General features: G+C 40.5%; 1 protein-coding gene across 5 annotated transcripts in view; it reads left to right on the forward strand.

Annotated features, from left to right (window-relative positions):
* RAI14 (retinoic acid induced 14) overlaps positions 1 to 15172 on the forward strand; it is a 133663-nt gene that overhangs the window by 104118 nt on the left and 14373 nt on the right. For all 5 annotated transcript variants that reach the window (XM_084627923.1, XM_084627920.1, XM_084627924.1 and 2 more), the window contains exons 4-10: positions 2292 to 2380; positions 4840 to 4904; positions 6903 to 6960; positions 7843 to 7913; positions 10588 to 10694; positions 13766 to 13944; positions 14570 to 14598. In XM_084627923.1, the coding sequence (XP_084484049.1) occupies positions 2292 to 2380; positions 4840 to 4904; positions 6903 to 6960; positions 7843 to 7913; positions 10588 to 10694; positions 13766 to 13944; positions 14570 to 14598 (598 nt within the window). The remainder of the gene's footprint in view (positions 1 to 2291; positions 2381 to 4839; positions 4905 to 6902; positions 6961 to 7842; positions 7914 to 10587; positions 10695 to 13765; positions 13945 to 14569; positions 14599 to 15172) is intronic.

Genomic DNA, 15172 nt, shown 5'->3' on the forward strand with positions numbered 1-15172 from the left:
TATTGGTCACTTAGTACATGAGTCTTGCTTTTTATTTTAATATATAAATATATACCACCCTCTAGCCAGACATTCTTCTGATGTTCTTTAGCATATTTTCAGAAAGGCTTTAAATGTTTAGTTTGTTATTTATGGCAGTGGTGGGTGCCATGATGAATGTACAGGATATTTCTGTGTATCCCAAGAACAGTTTAAAGCCAGAGCAGTGCACTCCAAGCTTCTGCCACAGTGATTGGCAGTGCTGGTCTGGTGGGGGTGAGATGGTAGTTCCACATGATCTAGGATTCAGTCCAGCAAGCTGCTGAGCCCATGCTTAAGTGTTCTGCTAAAGTGATCAGCTCCTTCCCGGATCTTGTTTTTTTGGTTCTTTCATCTCTATTGAGATTCTTTTTGCTTTTTTTAAAGGCTGCAAATTAGTGCCCATTAGGATTTATTTTTGTCTGGTTTTGTGGGTACTATTCCCCCATCAAGAGTATATAGTTATATTTTATGCTGGTGCCCATAGACCCTAAGCTGGGATTGGGTGGGGACCCATTGAGCTAGGTGCAGTACACACATGAAAGAAAAAGGTCCTGCCCCAAAGAACTTGCAAAATATGCTTATGATGAGAGATCAATGAAGAGAAGACAGTGAAGTGATTGTGTTTATTAGTAGCAATCAGAGCACTCAAGCTGTAGAGTAAAGACAAGACCACTAACGTAGGTCAGAGCCACGTTTTAAGGAAAGAAGTAAATGAACAATGAATTTAACCACAGACAAAACCGTAGTATAAACCACTTCCAATCTAGATCATTACCACCCACCAATTGTTAACCTTCATTAACTTCTCAGTAGAACCTTTAATACAATATTTGTATGTCCTCAGTCTGCATAGCTATGGTACATGCAGGTTAGCAGAGTGTAGTGTTGCTGTTCTGATGTCCTCTGCCAGAAACATCTGCAGAATTGTTGTCACTTCTCATATTTCCTGTGACACTTAAGAGTCCTAGTTGTCGACCAGGATCCCATGGTTCTCTGTCCAGATCTTCTTTAGTGGGCTGATGCCCACTTGGAAGCAAATCTTTGATGTTGGCTTCCTTTAAATATTAAAACTACTATCCAAAATGCAAACTCTTAAATACAGTAGTTGATATTTGGGAGGTGGGAGAAGAGATGATGATGATGATGTTAAATTGCCTTTTTGATCTTAGAAAATTTGTTGTTTTCATCAGATGAGGTCAGTAGTATTGATAGCAATCAAACTTTTAAAAGACCCTACCAAAGCTACTTATTATTGGAGTTTTGGTTTCTTTACAATTGCTAGCATGCGTGCTTAAGCTGCCTCCATATCTCTCACTTGTAGTGGTTTGGGATTAGTTTGAACCGCCTTTGTCCTTTGGATTTGGGTTTTACCCCACAGCTTGTGGTCCTGAGAAATGTACAAAGCTATCTGAAAGCAAATTGTTGTCCAACTTACTCATCAACTTGGTACGCAGTCATTTTCTAGTAAAATCACTCAGAATACTGTGTCTCGTATGAATCATCTTTGTAGTCAAATTGCACATGCTATCCATTAACTCTTCCAGTTTTCAAAAGCCCCATTCCTCCCCCTTTGCTTCCCACCTTTCTATAGGTCACATAGCATACCTCAGTAAAAGCACATGGCTGCCTGTTCACAGGACACAGTCTGTAAATCCTGAAACACCAGAGATGATGTGTGAAATGGTTGGATAGAACACAACTACTGCTGTCTACTCTGTAGTTAAGTCTTTAGCCATTACTTCTGTTGAATGGGTCTCTAGTGGCTGGCAACTTCCACAACTTCCTACTTTGCCAACAAGCAAGATAATGCATGGTGAAAAGCAAAACCCCAAATTAGAGTATGTTTATACCACAGTCTCGCAACTCTGCAATATCTGTGATCTTTCGGTAATTTATTGAGGGTAGATGAGCAGTACAAGTGTGTTATTTGCTTCTGCTTGAGGACGAGTACCAGTCCAGGCGTCACTGACTTGAGCTGGAGTCTTGCCACTGACTTCAGTAGGGCCAGGATTTGGCCATTAGTTTAGAAGTTGGATAGGAACTGTGCATAATGTACTTGGTTAGTAAGAAGTCATCCTGAGTAGAAGTATGAACATGGAAGGAAGATGCTTTTAGCTGTCACACATTCATTATTCACTTTGAGAACAATATACTTGGGGAATATTTGGAGGAGTTGAGGGATGCAAAATGGAAAAGCTGAACAGTTGGTTTACTAATGCTAATGGAAAAGAGATGTTAATAAAATCAGCTGAGTGTAAATTGTCTTTCAGTTTTCACCTGGCTGCTGCTAAGGGACATGCTGAGTGCCTCAGAATTATGATGACGCATGGCGTGGATGTCACGGCACAGGATGGTACAGGTACGTTACTATGAGCCTTTGCTACATGTTTTATGTAGGACAAGATGTAGGCTTAGTCTACACTACAGAGTTTTGCCAGCTGTGTCGGAAAGGAGTGTGGAAATAATCACTGCCCCAGCTAACCTAGCCATGCTAGCAAAAACCCCAGTGCAGGCACGGCTCTGCTGATAGTGCTTCAGCTGGCATAGCTAAAGTCATTCAAAGAATTGGCGTAGCTACACCAGCAGAACTCCTTCTGTCGACGTAGCTGCTTAAGCTATGCTGAAAAAGGCCCTGTAGCATAGACAAGACCAAAGTCGTGTTTTCAAAATGAGAAGTCTGTAAACAACATGTCACGTGAAATTATGCAGCTACATTGATTGTGAAAACTGGGTGAGTGCTTGGACAGCTTGTATTTGTTAGGTGCTTTACTGCTCATTTGCATGCATCTTTTAGCAATTTGATTAAAGCAATTGCAGTATTATGCCTGCATACATAAACATACACACTGCTGGTGCCTTAACTCGTACTTCCAGTCTTGAAAATTTCAACCTCGGGTTTATAAAATTAAGCATGCTAGTGGACTCAAGACTGCAAAATAATTGATGGTTCTCCAACATAAAACCTGTTCTGAAGATATGAAATTAACAAGACTCTGCCTAGTTTAGGTAAAGATTTTTAGGCTTAACTTTGTGTATCCAGACTATTAACCCCATTAACTGTACTGGAATTGCCGCAGGGCATTTCCTGAGGATTGATGGCTGATGGTAGGAGCTGATTGCCCAAAGCAGAGCTCAGAGCTATTTAGCCTGAAGTGTTTCAGTTCTCAAGAAAATCCCTGTGCCTTTTATCATTAATACTTTAAAGAGAAAATGGGGGATAACTGGCTGAGTTTTTAATAGACTATGGTGTTTCGGTTGGGGTAAGTACAGAATGAATACTCTATGTTAACTAGCCAGTCCAGTTTGCCTGAATGACCCATCAATACTCCATCTCTCACAATAATAGGCTTTAAACATTGGGTGGACTAGATCAGTTTCTGACTAAAATACCTACTTGATGGGTTAGCTTTTTTGCACACAACAGAATACTTATCACATGTGAGAGGTGCTCTGTGATTTTGGAGGAAGAATTCAAATTACACATGCAAAATTGGGAGAGTGGTTAACTTTGAAACTGTAGGTGCATCATATATAAAATTTGACCCAAACTTTGTCACTTTATGATCCTGTTTTAGGACTGATTAATCCATTCATCATTTTGAATGGTGAGCAGCTATTCTCTTCTGAGCTTCAAACTGATGCTTGTTTCAGTTTGAAGAAACTTTGCTTTGGTAGTCCTCTCTCATCCTCCATGTAGTACCACTGACCACACAAACAATGGCTCTTGAGCATCCGTATTAGACCACTGTCTCTTGGCCGCTTCTTTCTCCTCTTCACAGTTGGTATATGCTAACTTTTTTCTTTCTGACTTCCACGTTTCTTCCAGGGTTATATGCATAAAAGCTGATGAGGTATTGCAGTCTTTGCTTTTGTTTCAATAAACAGTATTGCATTGTTAGATAGTATTGATAACTGACAAATTGATAAAACAGGCACAAAAGGAGACTGCTGAGTGTATGTCCCTGGTGAGTGTGTTACAGGTCATCCCCTCTGCCTCATCTGCAGAGGATACAAGTCTGTTACAGCCCCAGCTAGAAGGGCCTGGCTTTTTCGCTCAAGGTGTAGCAGCTCCTGCTTTTAGCTCTGGATGTCCCTGGCTCAGTCCCAAGATGACAGCTGTCTCAAAAGCACTTGCTGAACATATCTGTGCAGCAATTCTGGAGAGCTCTAAGTGAGGCTGCATGCCTATAAAAGAGGGAATTACTTGTTTTCTCTAAATGCACCCAAATATTGTGATCTAGGTAGGATATTTTAATATGCCCATCTCTGTTGTGGTATCTAGGCAATGGAGAGCACAATATTGATATTTAAAGAAACAAAAGTTACACACGCAGCTTCTTTCCCTTTGGTAAGAAAACATGAACTAGGGTGGTCGGACCAAATGCACCCTTTGGGCGATAGATTGACTTCCGTCCAGGTGGATTCTTACAAAGAACGGCCATACTGGTCAGACCAAAGGTCCATCTAGCCCAGTATCTTCCTGTCTTCTGACGGTGGCCAATGCCAGGTGCCCCAAAGGGAATGAACAGATAATCATCAAGTGATCCACCCTCATCACCCATCCTCATGCAAATCTTACATAAAGTTTGCATGGCCTTATACGTGTAGGATCATAAACTGGGATTATTTTGTGGCACCTGAACTGAACCAGTAGTCTCTACTTTTGGAATAAGACTTAATTGTCTTTAGTCTGGTGTGGAGTTGTCTTCTTTCCCCAGCCCCCTCTTTGATTCTGTTGGGGTGAGAACCGTACATAATTTCAGCTTTGTGCAATTCATAATTATGAATATTTAATTTGCTTTGTTTTTATTAATTTAGGGCACACTGCTTTACATCTTGCAGCAAAGAACAGCCACCTTGATTGCATCAAGAGGCTTCTCCAGGTAAAGTAAAACGAAACTGATTTTTAGATCACTAACATATGTTCACTAGCTCTCTTGCACCACTGCTAAATGTGGCTCTTTTAGTTCGACCACTTGTTCCACCTAATCATCTGCACCAGAATCTTGCATTCTTGGTGTCCCTCAGCTTTAGGGCCCTTCTTCCCTGGTCTGCGCCCCCTGTCTAAATTGGGGAAGGATAGCATAATATCCTCATTGAGGTCCTTGGGTTTGGAACTTGTTTCTCCCACCCCCAAACCCATAGCAGTCTCCAGGATGGATTCCATGTGCATTGCAAGGTCTACCCAATGTACTGCTCTTTTCCTAAGGTAGCAAGTAAAGAGGATTGCAGGCGAGGAAATCAACGTGACTGGCACAGTAGCCCTGCTTGCCTAGGAAGATGGTGGAATGTAAAGCAGCGATAACAGATTTGAGATGGAGGAAGTGACCGTAGTCATGGCACTTTGCCTCTGCTCGTTTCTTGAACAAATATTTAGAGTGTGCCATGGGTTGGGGGTTAGTGGGATGGACCTTGCAGGGGGAGAGAGTCAGAGGCATTAAGGGAAGATGGAGGACAGAATAGCAAAGGTAACCTCTGGCTGAGCCAGCAGAGGAGAGAGCGGGGAGTTGAGAATTAAGAGTGGTGTAGACAGGACCTGCAGATGGGAAGAAGTGGGGGCAAGTGGGTGATGTTGAAGGAGACAAGGTAATAGTTGGAAAGAGAGAATTTGGATATTGAGAGATGGGATCCAATAGTCAATGGCAGTTTTAATCGAACCAGTGATAGCATAGACAGTGACATCCAGCTGGTTATACTGCATGCAGTAACAGGTTAATTCAACTACCAATAGTGGATGGATGTGGGTGGGTGAGCATGAAAGTACCCATTCACTCACTCAGCTGCTACAGCAGCTAACTGCTTTGTTGGTTATGTATTATTTATCTCTTTGTAAACAATTAGAAACCAGTGAGAATGCAAGAAATTGGTAGCATTAGTTTGTTCATGCTCTGATCACACTCCTCTATTTCTTTGCGGACTTGCTTTACGTGATGTAAGCTGTTACAAATGTGAGGAAGGCATAAGATCAACACATGTCTTTGAAGTTGAGTTCAAGAAGACTAGATGTACATCTTAAATTTTAAATGTATTGGCTTCCTTTATTGAAGCTGATAATGTATTTGCAACTGAGCCCACTTACCCAGCAGTTTTGCTAAAGTTTATAGATAGATGTGCTGTGTTTAAAGGCCTGGAGCTAATATTTTTCATTTTAAAAACCAATTCTTTTAAAAATACCACTTTAGTTTAATGCATAATATTACTAAAGTTTTATGTGCTGAAAAATGCCATGTTAAAGAACTGTTAAGATTTATTACTTTAACTAGGTATGATGGTAAAAGTATTAAAGGAAAGCCAGGATTTTAAAATTATTCAGTTATGGCTTTTTGAAAAATCCTCATGAAGATAGATTATAATTGTATTTATTATCTTAATAGTCACTTCATTTAATATACCTAAAGATGAAGCATACATTTTCTTTAACAAAGACTGTAAATAATGTAGACAAACTGCATTATAAAATGGGTTTGTTTGTTTTTTTTTAAATAAAATTTGGAGGTGGGGATTTTTTGTGAGTACTCTTTACACAAGACAGCCAGATATAGACTGTTCTGAATGTATAGTTTCCTTTATTCTGCAACTTTTGATCATCTTCATTGGCCAGGAGGGTTACGGGGTCATGTCTTCCTCCCAGGAGTGTTGTCTTCCATAACTCCAGTGTATGTGTTTCAGCAAGTGGGATGCATGCTAAAGTAGTTAGGATTTATTGAGAGGAAAACTATTCCTTCTAATGATTAACCCAGTGTTTATTGGTTTTTATGGCCTGGAACATCTGTGGTAGTTCATAAAGCTGGTTGTCCCAAGAGGTCATCCCTCTGTACTTGCAGCAAACAAATGCTTTGTGTTTTTATTTTTCTCTAAGCATTTTCTTCTTCTTTCTACAGTCTAAATGCCCAGCAGACAGCATTGACAACTCTGGGAAAACAGCTTTACATTATGCAGGTAACTTTTCTGTTGAAAACTTGTTATCCACTCTCTCATTCTGGCATTTACACAATCCTAGACATTCTCTTTTATGCTAGAGCTTGATAAATGTTATCACATAAATCCAGTAACTCCTTGTGTGATTTTCATGTTATGGCTGGAAAAGTAGTCAGCACCGCGGTAAGATACATTAAAGTAGGCTCTGCTTCTGTTTCCTCATAGAACTACATTTTCTTCACTTTTCTTTTAATTTTTTCTTATTTATAGCTTCTTGACATTGTTTCAGTGTGTCTGCTTTTTTTTAAAAAAAAAGTTACAATGAACTCCTTGCTTAAATCAATGGCATCTCAGTTTTACTGATTGTAGTGACATATGGCCAGTAGACTTCAGCGTTGCTACACTTCAAACAAGTGAATCAAACGTATTGCTTTTAAAATCATGTACAGTTAACAGGGGTACTCATGAAAGTGCCAAGAAAGGTGATATAATGTATTATGGGTCAAGTTGTTCATGTTTTTGGGCAAAAAGACTATCCTCTTATGCTACTCTGGGCTGTGATTACAAGTTTATTTTAAAATATAATTTGCTTTTCTCAATTCATGCTCTTTGTATTCTGCCCACCCTCGTCCTGCTTGGACGGTAAAAAAAGACAAATCAATTTGATTGGTTAGTTCTCAGACACTAACATAATGCTGCAGTCTTTGGTTTGCAAGAAGTCAGGGAAACGTCTAAATCTGCAAATGCCCTTTCAGTGGATTTTTTTAAAGAGAACCTCTAATATTTTTCAGTGTGAATGTTTGAGTTGAACTCTTTGATGCTTCCACCATTATACACTGGCAGTGCAGAGACAATAGACTTTTTAAAAATGGATTTAATTGATTTTTATTCATTTTTTTTCAGCTTCATGTGGCTGCCTTCAAGTAGTTCAACTTTTGTGTGAGCACAAATGCCCAATTAATATCAAAGATTTGGTATGTACTTTATCTCACTGAACGCTTTAAAATGGTTTTCCATCTTTCAATCTGGCAAACGTCTATTACAGCAGTTTCTAAGCAATACTTTTTCTAATTTCCCTTATTTCCTTTGTGGGGAAGTTGCCTTTACATCTGACCTGCTGGTGCACACCTGAAAGAGAAGTGCTTCACCACCTAATGCAAAAAAGACCAAACTTGCTGCTCATGAAAGTGAGGGATTTGTGCTAGCGGCCAGAAACCGGCATATGGCCTTGATCCAAAGCCCATTTGAATCTGCTGGAGTTTTTCCGTTGGCTCAGGTTGGCTGTGGTTGAGGCACATTATGTGGACAAGTCCTGACCAGCAAGTCTCTTCCTTCTGCTGCCTTATTACTTACTATTTGTATTACCGTAGCATCTCGGAGCCCTAATCATGGACCAGGACCCTGTTGTGTTAGGCACTGTACAAACACAAAGGAAAAAGACTGTTCCTCCCCGCAAAGAGTTTGTAATCTAAGTATAAGACAAGAGACAACAGATGGATACAGACAGGTTGACAGAGGAATACAAGGAAACAAAGACAATATTGGTCAGCATAATAGGCTGTGGTGTCAGCAGGCCAACAGCCTAAGTGTTGTCAAGCTTTTTATAGGCTTCACAACTGATTAAAAGCTTGGTGCCTAATTCATTATGCTAATTAACCTGTCGAGAGAGTTGCTGGAAAACAGCTAAAGACTATCTCATCTCTAGTATTGAAGAAAATGAAAAGTCCCTCTTCTTTTATAGAGAAAAGCTGTCAAATGAGTGCCATAGAATCATAGAATATCAGGGTTGGAAGGGACCTCAGGAGGTCATCTAGTCCAACCCCCTGCTCAAAGCAGGACCAATCCCCAATTTTTGCCCCAGATCCCTAAATGGCCCCCTCAAGGATTGAACACACAACTCTGGGTTTAGCAGGCCAATGCTCAAACCACTGAGCTATCCCTCCCCCCTATATGTGCCAGCCCTTCTCTTTTCCCACATTTGTAAGGCAAAGTTGGCAGCTATAGTGAGCCCTTGCAAGTTAAATGTATCTTGAATTTGAGGTGGTGAATCATCTCTTGTGTAGCACAGATTATTATACAGAGGCATGTTGTAAAGCACACTGTGGACTGCACCTTTGTGCTTGCCCTGCTAACACACAACCCACTCCACATGTAACTTGTATATACTCTGGGGGTGCTGGAACAATTTTTATAACGGGGGTGCTGAGAGCCATTGAACCAAACTCTAAATTCTTTATATAATGGAAACCGCTTCAAACCAGGGGGTACTGCAGCACCCCTAGTTCCAGCACCTATGTATATACACAGTGACACTGAATACTTGCTCATGTTGTTGAGTTTGGAATAAATGGTTTGCATTATCATGTTGGGGAGACTGATGTTCCCTGTTCCTCCTTATTAGCTGGAGGTAAGGGAAGCTCTTTGTGGTGGTGTGGAGTTTTTTGCTTTCAGTGGAAACATGCTATGTGGACATGAGGGTATGGTTAAAGAGTGCCCCAGGACTTGGCATGTCTTTTCTCTTGTGTGTGGGGGGGGTGGAAAGAAATATGATGCTTAACCTTCTTGTAAAACTATTTTTTTTGTTTACGGACTAGCTAACAAGAGATTGTTCAATGTATATCCATCTATATATCTTAGGCCCTTTTATTGCCTTGGCTGCCATTACCATAGCATCTGAGCACCTTTTTATCTTTAACGTGTTAACTTCACAACAGCTCTGTGAGCTAAAGAAGTGCTGTCTTCCCCATTTTATAGATAGGGAACAGAGACATAAAGACACTAAGTACTTTGCCCTAGGTCAGACAGGATATCTGTGGTGGAGCAGAAAATTGAACCCAGGTCTTCCAGGCTAGCACCCTAACCATTGGACCTCCTCCTTCTCTGAATCCATAGAGACATTGTGGATGGAGTCCACTTTTGCTGGCTGTACTCTGTATATCCTTTAAGGTTTCAGAGAAGTTAATTTAAAGTAGAGTAGCCACCATGAAATGTCCATGGACAAAACAAATCACTGAGTTGTACCCAAGCTTTTGAGGTCCTCCTATAAAATTATACCTTGCATGACAAAAGACTGGTGGCATTCCAGAGTTCAGGCATAAAAACACTCATGCATGCTGTCTGAATATCATTTCTCCAGTCAGAGAAACTTCTTCCTTCCCACCTGTCGTATCTGATATTGGGTCTATCACAAAACTTATACTTAGAATTTGTCTCACTTGAAGACTTATCTTGTCCTTTTGATTCTATTTACCTAATTCATGTTTAAACTCACCACTTATTGTGGAAATATTTCTTAAGAAATTCAATGATTTATCTAGGACCTTAGAGACCTGCTCTGACCTGCTGTAGAGTTAACCAAAGAGCAAAGGGAGAACCAATAACCAACAGCATTCCTAAAGCTGTGCTGATTGATATCTCTGTGGATGCTCAGGCAAGGGATTAAATTAAGCCAAATTACATTGCCGCTTGTTTCATAACAAACAAAAGAAGAAAAATCCATGGTTTATGAAGGGGAAACTGGATATGCCTTACAATCCATGTTCTGTAGAAGGAAGGGTCATAATTAACGTTTAAATTAACTGAGGGTTGGTTTTTTTGGGGGGGTGAATGAATTCATTCTTGTTCATAGTTTCTTAAATGTGTTCCTAGGATGGGAATTTACCCCTGTTGTTCGCAGTACAAAATGGCCATGCTGAGATATGTAGACATCTTCTGGATCATGGAGCAGACATCAATTCCAGGGACAAAAATGGAAGGTACAACAAAATAGCTTTGTTGTATTAGTGAATTCCATGATATTGACCTTTTGAAATTAAGTTTTTTTTTCTTTTTTCATCATACTTCCCCAGAACTGTCATTAATAGTAAATGTTGACAATTGTATAAGAGGTTGTCACCTGGCTGTGAGAGAAGGCTTGGAGCGTGTGCGGAGAGTTATGGCTAAAGTAAAATTTGAAAGGGTAAATACATAGGGCCAGCTGGCCCCTTTAAGACAGTCTTCACACTTCCAGCGTGGTGTAAAATGGGAGAAAAACACACTTAAATATCCCTCCTACAAGAATCTGGCCAATAACATTCATATACAGTCTTTTGAAGGCTGCTTGGTTTTCTCCATTGGATTTTTTCCCATGTCTGGCTTGAGTCCACATTTCCAAGTTGGCTCCAATAACTACAAGACATGTTTCCAGAAGGATTTTTCCTGTCTAAAAGGCCATTAAAGTACTGTGATGATCAGATGCTGGAAAACTGCAAGAGAAGACACAACAAAGGACTCCACGATGGAAGTGCTGGAACTGGGGTTATTTAGTTTGCAGAAGAGATGAGTGAGGGGGGAGTTGATAGCAGCCTTCAATTACCTGAAGGGGGGTTCCAAAGAGGATGGAGCTAGATTGTTCTCAGTGGTGGCAGATGACAGAACAAGGAGCAAAGGTCTCAAGTTGCAGTGAGGGAGGTCTAGGTTGGATATTCGGAAACACTGTTTCACTAGGAGCGTGGTGAAGCGCCAGAATAGCTTACCTAGGGAGGTGGTGGAATCTCCATCCTTAGAGGTTTTTGAGGCCTGACTTGACAAAGCCCTGGCTGGGATGATTTAGTTGGGGTTGGTCCTGCTTTGAGCAGGGGGTTGGACCAGATGACCTCCTGAGGTCTCTTCCAACCCTAATATTCTATGATTCTCTATAGCTGCACCATTTAGTAATACGTTGAATTTATAGGCTCATGATTTGTCAAAATTGCTTTTTAAAGAAGAGCATCCCAAGAGTATTTCCCCACTTTTTCTTTTTACAATTTTGTTGATGGAATTTACATTTTTTAAAAATGTTTGAACTGTTTTATAAACCAGTATTGAAATTGCCAGAGCAAAATGGATTGCTGAGGAGATTTGGCATTTACACATTGTAATGCACGATAAGATGATTTAGAGCACTTTACAGCATATGGGAAAAATAAGAGTTAGCCCTTACTTTGGACTGATACAGACTAAGTGCATTAGAGCAGTGTTTTGTTGTCAGCTTTTCTAAGAAAAGAAGAAAACTAGCCCCTTTGTCCAGTTGCTGAATGGCCTTGTCCTTGTTTTGAACCTACAGTGCTGTCCACTCTGAGAGGTCTCTCTACCTTTCGCTTACAGGCTTTCTGTTGACTCTATGGAAACTCTTGAAAGTTCATTGTCCACTTGTATGAGAGCATTTCACTCTTCAGTAGACAGCACAGTAGTTATATTCCTGCTCTTTTTAAAAAACAGTAATGGTGAATAGAAGGGAGGAAGATGATACTAAATGAGAAACTCTGTTTTTCTTTCTGCCCTCTCCTCCTTGTATGAAGACTAGCTGAACGTATTATATATCTGATTTTGTGGCAATATGTATCACTAATTTATGTAAGCTCTCTTAATATGAAAAAATAAAAATTGGGATTGTCCAACTTGAATATCCTGTCCAAATTCCAGTTGGGCAATTACTCTAAAATCATCTCTGCAATTTCACTTGAATATGATATTCTTCACTTTCCTCCCTTCCACTACTATTTTAACACACTGCTGTGCAACTGCCATCTTTCCACCATGCTTCTGCCCCCAAGTGGTGAGTGAAAGGAGTGCTATAATGTTTTGACAAATATGGAAGGAAACAATTCATTGCCATAAAAAGAACAGGAGTACTTGTTGCACCTTGGAGACTATTTGATTTGAGCATAAGCTTTCATGGGTTACAGCCCACTTCATCGGATGCATAGAATGGAACATACAGTAAGAAGATATAGATAGATATAAATACACATACAGAGAACATGAAAAAGTGGAATAAGAGGCTAATTAATTAAGATGAGCTATTATCAACAGGAGAAAAAAACTTATGCTCAAATAAATTTTAGTCTCTAAGGTACCACAAGTACTCCTGTTCTTTTTGCAGATACAGACTAACACGGCTGCTACTCTGAAAAAAATTCATTGCCATGATCGTGTTTGCCATTGTTCTTATCTGTTCCTTTCAAAGCACAAACTAAAAAACACCAATCTATTAGACCTATTTTCAAGCTGAGGGCAGCGTATTTTTCACAGGAGGGTAAACAAATGCTAGTATGCAGCAAAGTACTTTTGATAAAACTCTTCATCCCTGCAAGTAACTTGGAAGGATTTTAAAAAAATACAGTGTACTCCTGCTGCATGCAATCCACTATTCCAGGCTCTTGACACTGTTTGTAGGTTGCCTAGCCTTGGAGTTGGGATTGATTGCTAAATTTTTTTGTGGGATAACAAGATATTTTGGTTTTCTAGAGGAGATTTGAGCTGTCCTCCTTCACTGTGTGTCTTTTCAATTTATTTTGCTTTTTGGCTGAAATGAGTAAATCTCCATGACTGTATCTGCGTTCACTTAAAGGCAATGAGTGAAATGCAGCTGTATTCAAATAGATGCTCTTGTCCTGCACCATGACTCTCAGGGCTGTAGTTTGATCTTGGCTCTGGCATCTGACAGCCTTTCTAATCAGAAGCTGCTTCTGTGCCAGTTTCCTTTCGAAAACTGGACAGCCTGCTGATAAAAGCTGCTCATCAGGTACCTCCTCTTGGAAGTGCAGTGATGAGACTCAAGATGGAGCAAGGATCAGAATGCCAAATTCCTCAAAAAGGCCCTAGGGGTAGGGTGGGGGCTGGGGTGGGAGCAGGTGTGTGGGGAGAAATGAGGAGAGAAATTGTGCATGTTGATTTAAAAAAACAAATCTTGGATTTTATGGATGTTTGTCCATGACTCAGGATGTTTTTCCCAAAAAAGTTATGTGACAGAGCTACTGCCCTAAGAGTAGAATCGTTACACTTGGGCTCTGTGTGTTTTCTCTAGAACTGCTTTGATGCTGGCTTGTGAAGCTGGCGGCCTTAACATTGTGGAAGCCTTGGTCAGAAAGGGTGCTGACTTCAGCCTTGTAGATGCCCTTGGACACGATGCCCTACATTACTCCAAGCTCTCTGAGAACGCCGGGATTCAGAGCCTCCTCCTGTCGAAGATCTCTCCGGATGCCGGTATGTGAGAGGAAATAATGTGTCAGTTTGAACTGACCTGATCTGTTTTCAACGAGAAGTGAATTTACTTTTTGCACTATCTTGAAATGTGCTAGTTCTTGCAGGTAATTAGCATGCTGTTTAACTTAGCACTGCACCCAGTTTGCGAGGTGCTTCCTAAAACACAGAAGTGATCCCTGCTCCAAAAAACTTGCCAGATAGTGTTCCAGGGGGCTAGTGGAGCAATAGGGAGCAGCTATGAGGAAGAGGAACAGAGGGAAATTACTGCAGTAACATAGCAAGGGCTAGCACACAGCATGGAGTTGGGCTTTTTATTCTGTGAAGGGAATAAATTAAAGTTCTTAGCTGGCTAATTTTGTTTACGCTTCCCAGTGATGGATGTCACGGAGAGGCTCTAATGTAGAGAGGGGAGTGGCCTTGTGGACTCTTTCAAGAAGGGTATTCCAAGTATGTAGGCAGCATGAAAGAAATGCAGGAGACTTGTTGGAGAAGAAGTAGACAAATGGGATATCCAGGCTGGCATTGCAGGCAGTCAGGGTGGGGTGGGGCCATGCAAAGACATTATTGCTTTTTTTCTTAATGGTATTTAACATAAAACACTTTTTTCCCCCTCCCTGCTCTACAGATACGAAGTCACCAACAAAGCCAAAGCAGGTATTTGTCTCTCTCATGTTACTTGAAAATATTCAGACTATACAGGTCTGTGACTTCCTGTGAAAATGATAAATGGCATATGCTTAAAAGCACCAATAAATGTCACACTGAGATTTACCTGTAATTATAATGTTCTATAGTATGAATGTTTGAGTTGCTCATAGTAGAAGCATGTTGCAGAAATATATTGCTTTAATAGCTTTTTTCTCTTTTTTAAACTTTGCCTTTTACAAGATTCAGTAACCAATCAGCTTTGGGGAGGCAGGAAAAGGGTGCTGGGGGGAAGGGTGTGGTTCTGTGGTTAGGGAGAGGAAGCACAAACTCTTGTGGAAAAACTCAAGAGTTTGGGCCCCAAGACTGGACTTTCTCACACCTTGATTATGGAGACAGACAAAGGCAAAGCTTTTCAACAGGAAACAGATATTTCAGGGTTACAAGGGGTATTGCTGGGATGCCCTTTGCTGGAGAGCCCAGTGGTGAAAATCCCACAGGTTGAAGCAATAAAAATGCCCTACTAGCACTTATTAGGGGCATAATATTTTGGAGGGTGCACACCCCATTAAAGTGAGAAGCC

This window comes from Lepidochelys olivacea (assembly GCF_965140295.1).
Source record: "Lepidochelys olivacea isolate rLepOli2 genome assembly, chromosome: 5".
Classification (NCBI taxonomy): Eukaryota; Metazoa; Chordata; order Testudines; family Cheloniidae; genus Lepidochelys; species Lepidochelys olivacea.